Here is a 20,474-nt window from a genome sequence, read left to right on the forward strand (position 1 = left end):
GGAGAGTTCCTTGTCCTCGAGTTCTTGAAACGGAAATTGAGACATTTGTTTCTTCTCAATAAACGTTCTCATTCGGTCGCTGTCTCTTTGAATTTTTGACTTTGATTTCTTCTTCGGTTTTGGGTTTTCACACGACTTAACGTGAAAACTACACATACGGGCAAAATGTCCATGATGTCTGCACTTGTAACAATAAGCGTTAGCTGCATAACACCGACGGAAACGATCACTGTACGGAGTTTGGGTATTATGTTTTTAACGTTACGATAGTAAGGGTATTATGTTTTTAACGTTACGATAGTAAGGGTATTATGTTTTTAACGTTACGATAGTAAGGGTATTATGTTTTTAACGTTACGATAGTAAGGGTATTATGTTTTTAACGTTACGATAGTAAGGGTATTATGTTTTTAACGTTACGATAACAGCATCGATTGTGTTATAGGATTCAAACAGATTTTTTTTGCCAATGAGACAACTATCCACCAAAATTTAAATGAATTGGATGTAAGCCATTATAAGCAACCGTATGGCCCTCAACAATGAGTCGGCTATAAAAGGTCCCGACATGAAAAATATGTAACAATTCGATTGAGAAAACTAACGGCCTAATTTATAACAAAACAATTTACGAAAAAATTAATATGACAGACATGAACCAACAACAACCATTGAACTACAGGCTCAAAATTCAAATTCTTTGACAGTCGACCTTTTGAAAATATCATAACCTTTGTTTTCTGCATATTTATTTTTAGTTCCTATTGTTTACTACTGACCTAGGACAGGAACATAAAGAATTTGCCGGGTTTAAACATGTTTGAAGGCGCCAACCCTTCCCTTACCTGAGACAGTAGTGTAGTCTGCTTCAAGTAAAACTGTTGTCTCTCTGTGACTATTATAGAATAAAACTTAAAGACTTTTATAAATATTTGAATTTCCCTTACAACATACATGAATAAAATATTGAAATTTCTGACTTTCTTTAGCCAATCATGAATCCCGAAAATGCAGATCTACCGAATTCATCACTTTTTATCGCACCTTGTCCCGGTGATGTCAAATGAGTCCGAACAAAAATAGCTTCGCCTTGGGAAGCAGAGGTGACAACATGTCCAGTCACGGTATTGTAGCCACAATAAACGTATGTACTGCCAAGAATCCTCGTGTTGATAACTAATTCAGTTGTGTGTGCCTTGTGACATGCGACTCTAGTGGACCAGGTAAAAGAGTAGATACCTGAACGAGGAACTGTGAATATACCAGTAAAATTGTTAAATGCATTTCCTACATTAGTCACGACATTGTCATATACGAGAAGATGGTGTCCTCCAGGTTCTGGTTCGTCACGTGACATAAACGCATAGAAAGCATACTGTCCATTTGATGGTCCATCTGCAACATATGTAAAGGTAAATAGATACAGGTGATCAATTTGACCTCATTTGTGTCCGTATGGACGCAACCATTAATTTGACGCTTAATTGGAGATGGGTTGCGCATGTGTTCAGTATATATAGAATAGAGTCTCGAAGAGAGACGGGGAATGTGTCAAGAGACCACAACTCGACCTAAGAGCAGAAAACAGCCCAAGGCGACCAATGGGTCTTCAACGCATCATATGGCAAAATTTGGGGTAATTTGCTAATTTGCATAGCGGCCATTTTGCCTTATCATGACGGCAGCCATTACAATAGGATTATATAAGCCCTTTTAATAAAAATGCCAATATGGAAATACCTATGTCGAATGAACAATTTGTTCGCATATAGGTGAATTGTACATGTTTTTAGGCTTCTGTCCGTGTACAAATGGACATTGTCTACTCTGAAATCTTTCGGCCTTTTTAGTTTAAAAATCGGAAGCGTAACCATTGTGTAATTGCTATATAAGATCAAATGAAATGACGTAAAATCGTAAAATAGCAAGAATCAAAACAGAAATACACATGCAAGAAGATATTGTTCATGATTTGTTCGCATATAGGGAAACATCTCGTAGGTTGAATTTTAAAGTTAAATAACTTTTAACTTACCTGCTTTCTTAAGTTTTCGGCCAAATTCTTTTAAAAACATGATGATTTCAACCTTCCCATTTCGTAAAAAGTCAAATTTTAAGCATTTTCCCTTAGAATTACACAGCATTTTTGTAAATATCCGCCAAAGGAAGTTTTTAACGATACATTAGTTTTGGGTCTCACTAATTAGCGACAAGAAGCGTCAAGAAGCGACAAGAAGCGTCGAGAAGCGACAAGAAGAATAAATTTAGCGACAAGAAGCGACAAGAAGACTATTTAGCGACAAGAAAACTTAAAAAAAATATTATTAAAATAAATATATTAAAAAAATATGCATTGACAGCAATAAAGATATTTCATTTTTTTTATTATATTGATAGAGTGAAGAAATTAATGAGTCAAGATAACATTTTGAGGTTTGCCTGTGATCTGAACAATTTCTTTCAAAGAATTAATATTGATGACAGCTTGCATATATCATCAGCAATATTTTGTTTGTTTAATAGGATAGGTACCTATGTATTCTGCTATTGCTTTCTTCATGGTTTCAAGAGAATGGCCAGGCATTTTTTTCGAACCAGCTGATTATTTTCTTGTAAGAATTACTTCTTTTCATAGAAGCATAATGACGCTTAAGGATGAACAAATTAGAATCATGGTTGGAGGAAGGAACGTGTGTCCCTTATTGTATTGCTACAATAACATTCAATTAACACCTATAACTTTAAACACGCGTCAGACTATACAACTACACGCGCCAGAATGATACAATAATTGTAAATAGTGAGCAACTGTTGAACACACAACATTGTCTTTAATTACCTTTAATCTTGAATCAACTTTAAACTATGCATAAACATCATACATATCGTTTGATAAGTCAATACCCAAATAAAATATTCACGTTTTAGTAACATTATCTTTTCTGGACACTGATTCACGTATAATATGCATTTTGCATGCAGTCAGTTTATTATATTTTAGACAAAGAGAGTGTTAAAAAAATTATAAAATAAATATATTATTGTTCTAAAACACAAGAACATGTAAAAATTAATATCATACTATGACAGGGAAATTTCTATATTTATCAATATCTATCAATATATTTAAAATAAAAAATGAAAATCACTTTACTTTCCGTATATTAAAATAAAAATGTCAATGCATATTTTTTTATTATATTTATTTTAATAATATTTTTATTAAGTTTTCTTGTCGCTAAATAGTCTTCTTGTCGCTAAATTTATTCTTCTTGTCGCTTCTTGACGCTTCTTGTCGCTTCTTGTCGCTAAAATTCTTCTTGTCGCTAATTAGTGAGACCGTTAGTTTTAGATACATGACGGAATAGGACTGGATTATCCGCAAATCTATAATAAATTATATTTTCAATCTTAAGCTAAGGGAAGTAATTTGATCAACAAGAGGCGTATACTAAATCCCGCACCCAGAGGCGTATACTAGTTCAGCGAAATGGAAATCGCTCGATGAATATCGGTAAACTAATCTTTCCTTTTATGTATTGTTTTATTACAAGTTTAGTGATAATGTGTGCTTTCATTCTATGTTATTTTGTATATATGTTCATCTGTTTCGTGTCAACAATCTGGTTACTGTGACCCTTAGTGCACCAATTGCAGTGTCATAACCTACCAATTTTATTTGTATCGAGATAGTTGCTAATTACGATAGTTTTCCATATGATTACATCGCCCCCTGCACGTTTGATGCCTATACCTCAATGCAGTTTGACTTTTATCTCACGAATGGCATAATATTTATCAATTATGGACTTTTTACGAGGTCAATACGTTATATATGGACCTGTTCAGATTATATTGACCGAGGACGAAGTCCGAGTGTCAATATAATCTAACAGGTCCATATATAACGTATTGACTGAGTGAAAGTCCTTAATTTATATTTTACATATGTAAATAATGTATTAGAAAAATGGACTTCAATGTTCTTTGTGTGTTTTTTTAAATTTTATTTTGCAAGATATTTAACATGCTATTGAAAATATTGATAAATAAGATTAACTTGTTTTATTGTAAACAAAATCATCTGTTTAGAACAAATAAGAATTCAAATGGAACTCATTTCAGTTTACTTGCAAATTTTCTTTTCGTACTCTTCGGCGCTTCCGCCATGATTGTTATGTGTGACGTCACAGATTCTTAATATTGACCGTCAATACACGTATAATTAGAAACATGGCGTCAATATACTTAAAAACAGAATCAAGGCTTCAGATACATGAAATCATTATTTGAAACACGTGATCGTAATATCCAATGAAAACAGGAGAATGCTACACCATATGTAATATTTAGTCATAATAGGCGAGACTTCATCGTGATCACTCATTTTTGCCGTCTTTAACTTACAGTGGAGTGATAGTTTTTATTCATGTTGAAGTCTTCACCTATGGCTTTGAAATGAAGGACAGCGTTAAACGCAATGGATTTTGTTTTTGTTTTGGGGCTTTAGTTATTTTATGTAGGTGCAGTGATTCAGTGTTATGAACTGATACATCATGTTTTTTTTTTTCTTTTCCACTATATAAACGACAGATAATTCGAACTTACCTAGCAAGAGTCTACGTGCATCTTTCACATTTAACTGGTCCTGGTGTGCTCTTCTTCTAGATAACAGTGGCGTTAATATGGTTTGGACAGATCGTAATTCACTGTTTTCATTATCAAGATGTCTGACGGTATTTTCTAGGTGTGTGATGACATTTTCCAGTGAAGATATCTTTTCGTTTTGAGAAGTTGAATATTGTTCCAGTTTCTGCAACCTATCTAATATGGTGTCTGAATAAGTTACATGTAATACCAGTGTAAGAAGTAAAAACTTGTTATACAAATACGATGTGTCCATTTCTATAGGTAGCTTTGAATATGCAAGAGTCATGAACATTGAAGATAAAACACGTAATATTTGACTTTACTGATTGGAAAATCTAAAGATTATGTACCGATGTCCTGTTAAATATCGTAAGTCAGGGAAAACAGATATCTGAGCCTCATGCAAAATGTGGTCGTCCCTTGCTTTCATTTCGAATAAAACATCAGTTTAGAAGAAAAAAAACTTAAATAAATCAGTATTATATGGAACACAGCTACGCATTTATAAGACTTAAACAAACCAGAGTTATTTCCCTTACTTCATACTTTGAAAAATAAACTGTTACATAGGGAATATGTCCCCCCTGTCGGCAGAAAATTCAGAAAAATGTAATCTGATGGACAGCAACATTGCTAATTAATTCAAATTTATGGACCATGACGCGTCAAACCGAGATGTACCGATAGTAATGCAACTTTATAGAAAATATCATTGTCTATCATAAGTGACATCAGTTTCCTATAGTTCCTATAAAAAAATATAATAACAAAAATACCGAACCCCAAGGAAAACCCAAAACGTAAAGTCCCCCTATCAGATGGCAAAATCAAAAGCTATAAAACAAACCAAACCAATTGAAAACAACTGTCATATTCCTGACTTGGTACAGGCATTTCCTTATGTAGAAAATGGTGGATTAAACCTGGTTTTATAGCTAGCTAAACCTCTCACTTGTATGACAGTCGCATAGATTTCCATTATATTGACAACACTGTGTGAGCAAACAAAACAAATAACTATTTCAGCAAAGGAAAACAAAATAGCATATATACACTCTATAGACAAAGCACATAAGCATACATGAAAGACAAGAATACAAAAATGACCACGCACAATAACACAATAGCGGGATGTATCAATACGTAGCCACACCAAAAGTATATACCAAAAATGGACTAAACAGTAAAGGTTATAAAAATATACAAGGACAAATTAAAAGAACACTATACCCCCGGTGACACGTGATTAAGGTGATAAACAACGTCAGTATCTATAATCTATACTTTAAGACCATCATGAATTATTTGTAAAGTTGATACGGAATAATTATCAAAAAGGTATTGATATCTTCCGATGAAATTTTTTTAGGAAAAGGACGAGACGTTCTTTAACATAACCCTGGTTCATAAATTTCGGCTCAGACACTGGTGACGTTTTATAAAGTCTGAGTAGCAGCTGCAAGCTCTTGAATATCGAATGAGTTGGGAAATGTATATCCATTATGCAGGTGAAGTTGGTATATTGCTGCTAAGGTAGGGGAAATTTATAATTTTAAAATTAAAATCGTCTCGCTTGTCATAGACTCTGGTACTGAGATGACCACTTATGTCAAATTCGAGGTATAAGTCTAAAAATGAGGCGGAGGTAGCTGTGTCTGTTAATTGTTTCTTTTATTTCTAGTTCTGGAGGATCTATTAATGGAACCCAATCAGAAAAGTTTGGACTGTGAAATAATAAATTTCAGGGGTTAAAAAATCCACTAGCCCGACGCCCGGGACAAGAGCATTTACGCCTCGGGCAATCAAAATGTTTAACCCAATATGCCCGACGGACTAGTAACAAAAAATTCTTGGCGTGTCCAAAATAGAAAGTGGAAAATCCCTTCATCACTGTTCTATCTTAGCCAATCAGATTTAATTACGTCATCCGGGATTCCAAGAATTTGAACTGGTTTGTACAGGTCCTGTTGTACATATTTAAAAAAAATAGAACGAATAACTCTGGGTAGGCCGGTATCATATATTGATCGCAATTCTCGTACTTTAAATATCGATTTCTTAGTACCAGGGGGGTATTGTACATTTCTTATGCCGAGATTTTCAATTAACGGTACTGGCCGGGGGTATGATGTATTGATCCGTATTGACCTGTCTTGTCGGACAGCTGTTGAGCACGAAACCAATCCATGCAACCAAATATTTCTAAATATTTTAGTACGGGCACCACAGGAACTTCGTCAGTTTTAAAACGAAAAACTGTAGATGAAAATTTGCATAAGTTTTTCCTGTTAAGTTACTAGTGAAATCTGGAGTGATGATTAACATATCACATGTCTTATATGTGCTCCTCTTTCCCTTTGTACGTTTACAAGTAGAAATGATAGTTGATTCACCTGTATAGCAGGTGTCTTTAAACAGTCGAAATATTAACAGTACATGGTTTTAATTTTTGAAAAGTGTCTGAATTTTGAAAGTAATAATTACCTTCTGGCTGTATATAAGTCAATTCAGGGATATCCCGAATGATATTCTGTGGAACGCACAAATCAAATACTACAGTGTTCCGTGTAGCAGAAGAGGACCTTGGTAACCTGGGCGACGTAATAGCCGATTTGTTCTTTGTATTCATCATACATTACGCTACCAAGTTAATGATGCCCTCGGGGAATAATCCACCAGCAGTAAAGTTTCTTCTAGGAAAAACTTTGACATCGACTTGGTTGTAGTAAAAAGTAAAATAATAAAAACACCGAACCCCAAGGAAATCCCAAAACGGAAAGTCCCCTATCAAATGGCAAAATCAAAGCTAAAACACTCCAAACAAATGGAAAACAACTATCATATTCATGTAGACTTGGTACAGGCATTTCCTTATGTAGAAAATGGTATTATAGCTAGCTAAACCTCTCACTTGTATGACAGTCGCATAGAATTCCATTATATTGACAACAATGTGTGAGCAAAACAAACAGACATAACAGGTAAAAATGTCAAAATTAGGGAACAGCAGGCAACATTGTGTTATAATCTTAATCACTATAAAACAACTATTTCAACAAAGAAAAACAAAATAGCATATAGACACTCTATAGACAAAGTATATAAACAAAAATAAAAGACAAGAATACGAAAATTACCATAGCACAATAACACTTTAGCGGGATGTATAAATACCTAGCAGCGCCAGAAGTATATACCAACAAGAATGTGTCCATAGTACACGGATGCCCAACTCGAACTATCATTTTCTATGTTCAATGGACCGTGAAATTGGGGTCAAAACTCTAATTTGGCATTAAGATTAGAAAGATCATATCATAGGGAACATGAGTACTAGGTTTCAAGTTGATTGGACTTCAACTTCATCATAAACTCCCTTGACCAGAAACTTTAACCTGAAGCGGGACGAACGGACGGACGGACGAACGGACGCACAGACCGAAAAACATAATGCCCCACCTAGGGGCATAAAAACGGACTGGGCAGTAAAGGATAAAAATATACAAAGACAAATTAAAAGAACACTATAACACGTAATTAAATGATTATAAACAACGTCATGTATTATTTGTGAAGATGATATGGAACATTTATCAACAAGATATTGGTATCCTCTGATGAACTTTTTTTTGAAAAAAGACGAGACGTTCTTTGAAATAACCCTGGTTCATCAACTTTCTGCTCAGACACTGGTGATGTTTTATGAAGTCTGAGTAGCAGTTGCAAGCTCTTGAATACCGAATGAGTTGGGAAATGTATATCCCATATGCAGGTGAAATTGGTATGTTGGTGCTAAGGTGAAAAATTCATGATTTCAAAATAAAAATCGTCTTGCTAGTCATAGATTCTGGTACTGAGATGACCACTTATGTCAAATTCGAGGTACAAGTCTAAAAATGAGGCGGAGGAAGCCGTGTCTGTTGTTTCTTTAAATTCTAGTTCTGGGGGATATGAATATGGAACCCAATCAGCAAAGTTTGGATTGTTGACGGAAAGAACGTCATCAATATATCTGAATGTAAAATTAAATGATCAGCAATTGGTTAACTATGCCGGTATTTGATGTATTGTATGATTGTAAGGTGTACATGCCTGTTTGGACATATGACCTTGACTTATAAACAATGATCATTGATAATGCTTATTTTATTTGAAAAATATAGTAAAACCTTCATATAATTACACACTTTCAACATAAATTCAATCATGATAAGTAAAGCAAGCGAGACTCTAAAAGGGGATCCATGCCCCAATGGCATGTGAGTGAGCAGGCTATCATTGTATTATGATTAACAAACAAATATAAATTTTTAGACCTGATGATATATTGTGCTAATATGTAAAGATTGTTAATTCCGTGTAATCGGATTTTAATGTTAAAATCAAGCAATTAAAAATCCTGAAAATGCAGATCTGCCTGCGTCACTACTCTTTATCGCACCTTGACCTGGCGAAGAGTGAGTTCGTACATACACAGCATCGCCTTGTGAAGCGTGAGTTACGACATGACCAGTCACTGTATTATAACCACACCAGATGTAAGTACTCCCAAGTACTCTCGTATTGACAACAAGCTGTGTTGTATGTGCCTTGGAACACGCGACTCGGGTGGACCAGGTAAAGGAGTAGATTCCATTACGAGGGACTGTAAATGTCCCAGTTATGCTGCTGTATGCATGTCCAATGTTTGTCATGATAGTGTCGTAAACAAAATGATGATTTCCTCCAGGCTCTGGTAAGTCATGTGACAAATACGCATAGAACGCGTAATGAGAACTACTGGCTCCTGAAAATGTACAGTGATAAATAATTTGTAACGTACAGAAAAGAAGGAGAGAGGTCGGATTCAGGATTTCGATATTGTATTTGTCATTATTTACACTAAAAAAAATGTTTCAACATACTTAATATTATGGTGCTTTTTTTGTCTAGATTTGACTGAACTTATCAACTCTGATATTAAACAACCCTTATTATACTATTCATACTTAAGCAAGTTCTCATATCAGGAGGAAGTCATAACTTTGTTATAAGAGGAAGTACGATAGTCGATGTTTAGAGCTCAACAAATGAATAATACTAACGCAAAACTAACAATACGTGCATTAACGTATAGAATATACAAAAAAAACTCAAATAATCGAATTCCAATTTTAAACAGTTCGGGATTGATATCAGATGTTAATTATTTTTTATGTTTATGAAGAAATAACCTCAAAAATGTGGTACACACACTGAGTTATTTAAAAGTGTGCACCACATTTTTGAGGTTATTTCGAATATACAGAAAAAAATATTACTATCATTACTTATGATTTAATACTAAATTCCATTTGTAAGGAATAAATCATGAAAAAATGGTCACATGAAAAAATTATGTCTTAGAGCTGATAGACAAAAAATTTCAGCCAATCAGAAGACGTGTTACATCCAAAATTAAATTACTAAAAGATCAACGTATTGCGCATCTCTTGTCAAGTGTTCTTTCATACCCGGTAAGAACGAAATCACTTCAAGAATTTGAAATATGTCTTTTTATTTCATAACATTTGTGGATTTCGGTAAAAAAAAAAGTGAGAAAGCTTCTTTTAGGATACAAGTTATTGTCCCCATCATAGAAATTAATTTTACACAGGACTTGCAAAATGCATTAAATTCTAAATTTGCCTACATAAATATTTACGTTGCCTAAAACCGAAATTCATGAACTAGGAAAGTTATTCCCGTAATTAAGTACTGTACAAAATTAGTCTATTTTTTATCTTGAAAACCCGGGTTTTAATATCCTACATGCATCTAAACCTCTAGTGCGGGGGTTGTGGGTTCGATCACCGGCATTTTGTGAATATGAGCAAAGACTGGTCGGCTCGCAGTCGGAATAATATGTCCGGGTAAGGTGACATGTCTTCCTGTTGACTGTTACCTTCAAGTTGTGAACTAGCACGTAAAAAAATATCCGACTCAGCGAGTCGGTCTAGTACAAAAACAGTGTTTATATTCATACCACATCATCATGTTTTCGTCCTGAATATGCATTTTATTTGCCACAGGACTGTAAACAGCCATCTATTCATCCATACTACATTCAATGGACCAAAAGGTAATAGAGTGAGCAGGTTTCCTTCAATAAAGCACTGATGCACTTGGGGTCAATTTCAACATAATATTAGTTTTATCATAATAAGTTGGTTAAAACAAAATTATATCTGTTGTCTAGATTGAATATATAATATCGTTCTGCAAATGTTTATAATCGTATTAAGTATGTGTTGTGTACCCTCCTGTGACCCTAATATTTGGTGAATACAAAATTCTATAATAAAAAACGGTAACCGGTAAAAATGACAAGACATTCTTTCCGTTTTGTTGTCCGTACAAATATTACAGGAAACTTGAAAACATTTTGTTAGCTTTTCTAAAATGGTTACAAAATAATTGTTCTAATACATTATATAGCATGTAGATTATGAATCTGTTATCTATTCAAATTTTTAAAACCAAAATTATATAAATTTTAAATGAAGAAAAATGTCAGACATTAAAAAACTGACACTGCACATGGTAGAATCATGGTAAATTCCAGATATTTTCCTCTGAGCAACTAGTAATCTGTTGATTTGCAAGGTCTCAGTATTCTTCGAAATGAGACCAGCTTTCTAATAACAGAACGACGGCTTTTTCTGCAGTATTTTTTTCCCTCTTTTTTTTATTCGTTTGATCTGTGATGAGCACCTTAAAAATGGTTACAAAACGATTTTTTTTATCAATTCATTTTATAGTATTCATATAAATATCTTTGATCACGGCCGGAGAACAAAGCTATATAAAACACTGTATATAAAACACTGTTAATCTGTCTTATCTGGGACTAAAATATAATGTATAAGTCCCAGGTCGTATGATATTATTAACATGAAAATAAATTAAATCAAAGTACTGAAGTACTGAACATCGGATGACCACAAGTTCTTGAGGATGGTCAAAAGCACTTGTCTCAGAAAAAAACAACATATCTCTTTACCTAAAACTGAGGTTAATGTACAGAGATATATTTTTTTCTAAGACAAGTTCGTGCGTGGATGATGAATAAATGACAGGAAATTCAACTTCACCGTAATAACTATTATATTGTAGTGATACAAATCAGTATACACTGAGTTGTTGTTTATATTATATTAAAATAACAGTTACATATATATATGATTTGAATCCATTTGTATATCATTCTATTCTACTATTCTAAAAATAGTGCAATGCAAGTGCATGGTGGACACTTTTCTGTAAAAATTCGATTTTTCTAAGATTGGATACGAGTAGGCATTCATATTTTCCCGCAAAATCAATTACAGAGTTACCGGTCCTTGACGGTATTTTCACAAAACGTTCTTTGAGATATTCTTCCGCATGCTTTAACACAATTTTTCGGTACGTGTGCATTGATATTATCAATGATTTTTTACTTATATATATATATCTAACTACAAAACATTTTCATATTATTAATTTATGTTGTAAACAAAAATATTTTATCAGTATTCATTGAAGAGATGTATTTATATCAAACGATAAGGAATGTTATGTTGCACTCGTTTATGTGCGCGTATTTATCATGTTTATAGATCGGTTACAAACCCAAAACTAATTTACATAATGGAAATCTAGGCGATAGCAAGGTCATCGCGATGTAAAAAGCAAAAGCGAATAAAAAAAGTCCGACATTGAAATACCTAATTATCACAGAGTATGTGCAGAATATTTCCCGCCAAAACAAAAAATACACATCAAATAGATTAGATGTATGTATAGAGAATATATTTGTATGGCCTTTTCAGTATCACAAACCGTATCAAATTGAGACCCCAATATAATCCAGAGAGCTGTTTGATATTGAAACAGTCATATATTTTACCCTTTTTCATACACGTCTTAAAACAGATATAATATGGTGGGGTTTGAAAAAGTCTGCGCAACCATGACTGATGTCGATATCTTCACGGATGGCAAATACGGAACGATTGTCATAGATTGAATTACATATAAAGAACGGCCCCAAACAAGTCCTATACAAAGCTGTCATGCTTGCGAGCAATCTCGGGCTAATAGAAAATGTACGTTTATTTATTTACTATTACTTTAAGCGTATAATATAAATTTGTTAGCTCTTAGATATGTACAAAATGAGACGACTTTTGAATTCACAAGACGAAACCTTTTTTGCAGTACTGTTATTTCACACTTTTTTAGTTTTTGTTATTTTACTTTTTTGTGTGTCTTGTGTGTCTTGATTGTTTGTTTGTTTGTTATTCAACACTATATCAAATATAAGTAATTACCAGTATCACATGACCTATTCATCACCAATAATGCACGAAGAACATCCTCTTGAATCGATATCATCTTTCCTATTTATTGCAAAAAGAATAATTTATTTTTCATTTGATATGAGAATGAAAAAAAAAAATATATATATCAATATTACAGGGTTCCAAGAATTGAACGTTTTTGTGTCCTCTACGTCTCCCTGAATTTAAATAATTATAAGTTAACGATAAATGTGAATTTTTCAGTTCACGTTTATTAAAATTGAATTATCCCTCTTAAAGTCTGCGCCATAATGAAGACATCAGGTAACGTATCGTATTAACTTAGATACGCCATTTTAAGTATCCATTAAACAATAAAGGCCCCCCCCCCTTTTATGAAAATTTCTGGATCCGCCACTGATACAATGCCTTGCGGTCATAAAACTTTCGAGTGCAATTATTGCACTCAGGCAAAGAATACAACAAATCAAAATACTGGATTCGGTAGCCCGGATGGTACACTATATTTCTATTGAAGAAAGTGAAGTTGACAAACGATAACTGAAATGGACATTTTTGTCATAGATCTTTGCAATCTGATTAAAATTCAGATCTATCGTTTAACTCGCTTACTCGTATCTATATTTTAATTAGATTGAAATCTTTGTTTTTGGTGTTCTGTCAAAGTCAATTGAGAGAAACAGATCTAAATATGAAGCAAACCGTTTTTCTCCTTAGTATCCTTTATTTTAAGCAGTATAAGATAAGATACTTGTTTTTATTCCAATTAAAGGGCCAATGAAGAGCAAAGTGATTTATTACAGTATAAAAATAAGAAGATGTGGTATGATTGCCAATGAGACAACGCTCTACAAGAGACCAAATGACACAGAGATTAACAACTATAGGTCACCGTAGGCCTTCAACAATGAGTAAAATCCATACTGCATAGTCAGTTATAAAATGCCCCGAAATGACAAATGTAAAACAATTCAAACGAGAAAACTAACGGCCTGATTTATATACAAAGTAATGAACGAAAAATAAATATGACATACAGCAACAAACGACAACCATGCACTGAATTACAGGCTCCTGACTTGGGACAGGCACATACAGAATGTGGCGGGGTTAAACTAGTTTCAAGGCGCCAACCCTCCCCTAACTTGGGACAGTGGTGTAACAGTGTAACAGTACAACATAAGAACAAACTATCAAATTCAGTTGAAAAGGGCTTAACTCATCAGATGGATACAGACATTGTTTATTTGACACAAATAATTTAGTGTTTAACATTTCGTAATTTTTACAACTTATCAAAAACTCTTTTCTCAAGAGATTATAAATGGGACATTCGCATATAGAATGTTCTTCATCTTCAACTTTATCCAACGTGTATTTTTTACATAACCTTTGTGATTTATCTATATAGATTTTTGCATATCTATCCGTCTCTATTTTTGGTGGGTGTGATGATATATTTATTCAAGTACTCTCTGATAGCTATATATTTGATATCCAGGTGCAATGGCCTATCTCCCTATATATCTATAATACGAGATTTCTACATACTACGAGTTTTTGTCAGTACATGTACTATACTGTTCTAATAAGGACTATCTCCACATTCATCTAGATGGGCACCGGAAGTTCATAGAAACATAGTTTTATAGTGTTGTATCTCCACCTTTTTTCTCCAAGTATTCAATTTGCTGTTAAACAGTTGTTATTAAAATTATCGTAGTAGTACGTAAATTGTTTTCATGGTTTGAATTCAATCTATGAGTAATTCTTAGCAAAATAAGCATTCCCGAATTGGGGATATTACACGATTAAAAATTCCATGATTGATCTATCTCCAATCGAAATAAAGGGATTCATTTCTAAAATAACATTTTTTCTCGTGAAGTGTTCTATCTCCAGAAAAGGAGGTACTTTATTTATCAAAGGTGCCTGTCTATTAAAAATACAATCATGGACAAATAGTTCTTCGTGTCCTTAAATTCAATTCCTACATAACTTTTTACATATCTTTCAAATATTTATAATATCGCGTTTTTAAACTTCATGATCAATTTTCCAACACTTAGAAAAAAGGGACTTACAAAATTATAACACAACTCCCTCGGGCAGCTAGATTTGGCTATTTTTTCAAGTCCTTTTTGTTTATATAGCTCTTCAACTATTTCGGTTCTTCGGCTGTGAGCGTTCCTGATGAAGGTAAATCGAGAAAAGCGCTTCGGACGCATGAAATTAATAACATGTTATTTCAATTTTTTTATAACACTCACAAGACGATATATCTGAAAGTGAAATTACCGAAAAGCGAACAAGTTTTTTAATACCGACCATGCATTTTTTGACTGACAAATAGCATGCTGAAAAATAATCTTGGATAAATTCTCCCTAAAAAACATCCTAAAATACATAAATAGAGTATTGACAGAAAATAAGTGCAACAAAAACTGTCTTACCGCAAATCACAGGAAAATTTACACAGGCAAAAATTAGTGTGACAAATACTATACATTGTAAAAAATTCATTGCGACCGTATGCGACCAATTGAAGAAAGAAAACAAAATTTTATGTAAACTATTGAAGCTGTAAACTTGTACTTCCTGACTGAATATGTATAATGTGTGTGTAGTTGGTGAATACTCTGCCCATATAAATTGAACTGATAATTCAGTAATAATCATATGCCTATTAACTTCACATTTAAATACATTTTAGCTTTTCTTTCCAGAATGGAAAGGTACATCAATGTTACACCAAAGCACAAACTCCTTAATGTATAAAAAATATGCATAGATTTAGATAATTCATCATGTTTAGGAAAAAGTTGTCTAATAACATTCATACTTGAATCAGCTGCTGTAAAGATATATCCCAATTTTGTGTAGTTACTTTGTGCATATTTACGTAGACATGAGAAGTATTTGGAGCTATATTTCTCAGTTGAAGATTTAATGGCTAACCTGGCTTCATCCACGTTGATAGGGCCGATGCCTTAGGAAAGTATTGGAACAATAGTTTCCAAAAAAACTATAGAGCTTCTTAGTGTACCGCTCGCAAAGTGAAGTATTCTAAATTGTAAACATGATTATGTTGAACTGGGTTGAGATGTCAAAAATTTTGAAATAGTGCTAGTTTCCATTTATCATCAAGTGATGTTCGTTGGACAAAGCGGCATAACTCTGACCTAAATAAGAATAAGAATGATTTGCATTTATAAATTTCTGAATATATCTAACAAATTAATTCACACTAAATATATAAACAATTGGTATGTTAGCCAAACAAATGCTACTGATGGAAAATTGTTCAGTTATTTGAAATTTAAATCTCTTTGGTTAAGAACTTTGATTTTAGACGAGCTATTTATAAATTACGTATATCTGCTCCTAAGCTTCAAATAGAATTTGGCCGTTTTTCAAATATTCTACGAAATGAAAGAATTTGCAAAAAAAAATGCTCCTCTGGCTGTGTTGAAGATGAAATCCAGTTTTTAACTTCATGTGAAAAATTTAACTCTGGTAGAGATGCTCTCTTTGACTTTGTTTGCCATAAAATGCCAAAATTTACTTTACTGGAAAATCAGCAAAAATTCATATGTTTATTGAGCTGTGAAGACAATCAGGTACTTAATGCTGTTGGAAAATGTATTCAAGTCAATATGAGTTAGATGTATTTATTTCTCATATAAATATATTATATACTGTAAACCAAGGGCTTTTTTACAGTCTAGTTGTATTGTAATTGTGTATTTGTAAGACATAATAGTGTCGTGTGAAAAAGTGTCCACCTCGACAGTTTTTCATAGAATTTTGTATTAAATAATGTCCATTGCCATGAAATATTGTCCCCTATGTGGACAGAATTTTACAGCAAAAGTTATGAAATAATGTCCACACACATGACAATTTTTCACAGTAGTTGTTATTAAATTGTGTCCTCCATGGGAAGTAATACAAAGGTCATTAAAATGTTTTATTATACCTCAATTTTAATAAAATTAGAAAAACTGATTAGAAATTGATTAAAATAAACCAACAAATAATTGATGGAAGTGAATATAGAGAATGTATAACTATATAACTATATAAGTTCTAAGAAATACCCAGATAATGCTAATGATAATGAAAGAAGAACAATAAGAAGGAAGTGTGTAAAGTATAAAATCAAATTTGAAGAACTTTACTATACATATTATGACAAGAAGACAAAGGAAAATATTGATTTTTGGTATTAAATAATGTCCACTGCCATTAAATATTGTCCCCTAAGTGGACAGGATTTTCCAGCAAAAGTTATGAAATAGTGTCCACCCACAGAACAATTTTTTATAGTAGTTGTTATTAAATTGTATACTCCAAGGGAAGTAATATCGAACTGCATCTGTTACTTTTAAATCCTTATACATGTATATATACTATTAAAAAGATATAAATAAGAAGATAAGGATGGTATGAGTGCCAATGAGACAACTCTCTATCAAAGTAACAATGTATTCAAAGTAGGCAATTGTAGGTTAAAATACTTCCAGCAATAACATGGCAATGGATATTATTTAATACTTTAATCATACCTGAGACTACTATAACATGTGTTATAGTAGTCTCAGATCATACCAAAAAATTTCCTGTCGGACATAATGTCCTGTGAAAAAAAGTACACCTGGACATTTTTTTACAGAATTATAGTTTTAAATAATGTTCATGTTTATGGAGACTTTTTCATACCTAAGGACATTTTTCATAGGAAAATTGTGTACGGGATACATTTAAATAAGTAAATATTGACCATGGACAGTATTTACTATGAAATAATGTCCGGTGGACATTATTTCATAGGGTACATTATTAAATCCTACATATTTTATTCTATGTATCTATGCTAATCAATGTTCTTTTTCCTTATACATGTATTCTCTATATCCCCCTTGTGGGCCCTTAATTGGTAATACAATATATCTTATTGTATCTGTACAATATATCTTATCTTATCTATCTTATCTTATCTGTACAATATATCTTATCTTATATATCTTATCTTATCTTATCTGTTAGTATTTGATAGAAAAAAAGGGGCACATGCTGAAATATTGCCACATTTGATCATGATTGAATTTTATGTTTTAAGATAACAATTTTAAATAAATTTCTCTTTGACATATTCCCCATTTCCATTCTCAATTTTATTATCAAAGCTATCACACAAACTTACCAACCAGATCCATGAAAATGAGATCAAGGTCAGATGAACCCTGTCAGACGGACATGTACACCTTACAATCATAGTGGGAAATCTAGTGACAAAATATTACCTCCCTTGTAAACACTGAAATCTAGATCGTCTCAATGGGAAAAGTTGAAATAAAAACAAAACTTCCATTTAATGTTATAATTTCCAACTTTAAGTAGCAAACGACGAGTACAGCAGGCTATAGATGCTTGATATACAATTGGTTTAAAATGTCACAGTTGCTATGCGAATAAATTCCTGGAGTACCAACTTCAATTTATTTTTCTACTGGCTGTATACCTCTCTGGAACCTGCTAATTATCCGTATATAAAGACAGCTAGATCAGAAAAAGTCGGGGAAAAAACTTCCAAAGGAATCTATTGATATGCAGCAAAGATTGGCACTTTTGAAATTAAGTTACTAAACTAATTCAAACGGACCTTATCTCGATGTAAACATTGAATGTGAATAGATCGAGAAGACCGCAAATACATGTACAAAAATCGAGACGACCTTTTCTTAAAATTGTATAAAAAAATAGTAGAAAGATACCTACTTTATAGGAAAAGTTATCTTTAATTTCTTAATTGCACAGATAGACTTTTACATTTTTATATTCACGAAAAGACAATATTTCTCTATTGAATGTACATGTGATAAGAGCATACCGGTGTGCTCGATAACATAGGTGTGAAAAAATAAGTATACTTTGGGAAATTGTAACATGCTAAGGACTTTGAGGAACACTCCAAAAATTGATGACCCTAGAGATCTTTAGATTTTGAATGTACATGATTTTCCCCAGTTTTTTTTTATCAATATGCAGCAAAGATTAGCATTTTTTTAAATTTCAGTTTCACAAGCTTTTAATGCAATTATCTCGATAAACACTGAACATAAAACATCGTGTATTTGCATGTATATTTCTAATAACACAGTTTAACAAATAATTTCTTTAAAATGTACACTTATTATTTAGAAATAACTTTTGATCAGTATCGTCACCGGCATTGTTTTATTATTGACTTTCTCGACTCTATCATAAGAAGAGTGAATTTTCTTTTGTTTTCGTTCACTAGATTTCCCACTGATCATAGCATACACCAATTATGGTTTACCTATTGCTTATTGTATCTGAAAAACGAACCTTACCTACCACGAAAACCTAACATTGACCAATGAACCATAAACATATGAACCCTGGCAGACTGAGATGTACACATATAACAACCAATCCATACACCACATGCATAGTTGATCTATTGCTGATAGTATTTTAGATATGTACTTTACCACGAAAACATAACCTTGATCATTGATCCATCTAATAAAGTCAAGGTTAGGTGAACCCCGTCTAACAGACATGTAAATTATGTAGACATTGAAACGATCTTAGGAGTACCATTGGTATTAGACTGATGCGGCAGACTTATAAATTAATTCTGTATGCGACTGACTTATCAGAATTCTATTAATAGAACAGTTGGTATAAGATGCGACAGACTTATCGGAATTCAATAGAGAGAACCGTTTGTTATTAGATGCGACAGACTTATCAAAATTCAATAGAGAAGTGTTTGTTATTAGATGCGACATACTTATCGGAATTCAATAGAGAACCGTTTGGTATTAGATGCGACATACTTATGATGATAATATTCTTAGCGGAGTACCAATTTCATATATAATCCAAACATTTGACTTAGTTTAACGAAATTTAGTTTTCTCCATTTTTAGCCATCATTTCTAACTTTGTTGCCAGATTGAGTATCGTTCATGTACAGATCACATATCAGTTTGTGTCTCAGTTTGCCTTCTTTTGTCCTAATGTTAGTCAATAGTCTGAAAATTTCATCAAAATTAGTTTATGCTCCGTTCAGCTATGCCTTCTCCAGTCTTTTTTCAGGAGGCACTTTTTTTCTAAAGAAATTCAACAGCGAAATGTATGAAACAACATTCTATAGATTCCCAGGAATCAATTGAAAAAGCATCTCTAGAATAAACAGATGTTATTACCTCAGCTGCTAATATTATAGCTCCTACGAAACGTAAATTACACTTGGGTCAAAAAGTAAAACATCAAAATAACCTTCCATATATGAGAAATAACCTCTTGAATTATGGAAAAATGTAATCCAGATATCACAGAGACGCTGCTGTTAAAGACCACTGTTACAAACTGCAGCTTGTATAACTAAGGCTCGTAAATGCAAATATAGGGAGTATAAATAGTCATTACTTCACCAAATAGAAAATCTTTTTGACGAAAATCTAA

At 32.9% G+C, this 20,474-nt stretch overlaps 2 protein-coding genes across 2 annotated transcripts; both read right to left on the reverse strand.

Annotated features, from left to right (window-relative positions):
* Window positions 1-469: 469 nt before the first annotated feature.
* On the reverse strand, window positions 470-4,903 carry LOC127732927 (complement C1q-like protein 4). Its single transcript, XM_052242145.1, has 2 exons — window positions 4,609-4,903; window positions 470-1,395 (listed from the first exon to the last, which is right to left on the reverse strand). Exons 1-2 carry the CDS (start codon window positions 4,901-4,903, stop codon window positions 986-988), a joined length of 705 nt encoding a protein of 234 aa, XP_052098105.1. The 3' UTR covers window positions 470-985.
* A 3,875-nt stretch (window positions 4,904-8,778) lies between these two features.
* LOC127732929 (complement C1q-like protein 3) lies at window positions 8,779-15,563 on the reverse strand. Its single transcript, XM_052242147.1, has 3 exons — window positions 15,428-15,563; window positions 12,984-13,052; window positions 8,779-9,436 (listed from the first exon to the last, which is right to left on the reverse strand). Exons 1-3 carry the CDS (start codon window positions 15,495-15,497, stop codon window positions 9,033-9,035), a joined length of 543 nt encoding a protein of 180 aa, XP_052098107.1. The 5' UTR covers window positions 15,498-15,563; the 3' UTR covers window positions 8,779-9,032.
* Window positions 15,564-20,474: the final 4,911 nt, after the last annotated feature.

This window comes from Mytilus californianus, unplaced genomic scaffold (genome assembly GCF_021869535.1).
Source record: "Mytilus californianus isolate M0D057914Y unplaced genomic scaffold, xbMytCali1.0.p SCAF_3, whole genome shotgun sequence".
In the NCBI taxonomy this organism is placed as follows: Eukaryota; Metazoa; Mollusca; class Bivalvia; order Mytilida; family Mytilidae; genus Mytilus; species Mytilus californianus.

Bases quoted from the DNA above. Each gene is read 5' to 3' on its own strand.
- LOC127732929 (XM_052242147.1), bottom strand. From the start codon at position 15,497: ATGAATTTTTTACAATGTATAGTATTTGTCACACTAATTTTTGCCTGT. The intron at 13,053-15,427 runs GTAAGACAGTTT...TGCAATAAATAG, and splicing joins AAATTTTCCTGTGATTTGCG to GAAAGATGATATCGATTCAA. The intron at 9,437-12,983 runs GTAATTACTTAT...GTACATTTTCAG, and splicing joins GAATAGGTCATGTGATACTG to GAGCCAGTAGTTCTCATTAC.
- LOC127732927 (XM_052242145.1), bottom strand. From the start codon at position 4,903: ATGGACACATCGTATTTGTATAACAAGTTTTTACTTCTTACACTGGTA. The intron at 1,396-4,608 runs GTAAGTTCGAAT...CATATGTTGCAG, and splicing joins TGCACGTAGACTCTTGCTAG to ATGGACCATCAAATGGACAG.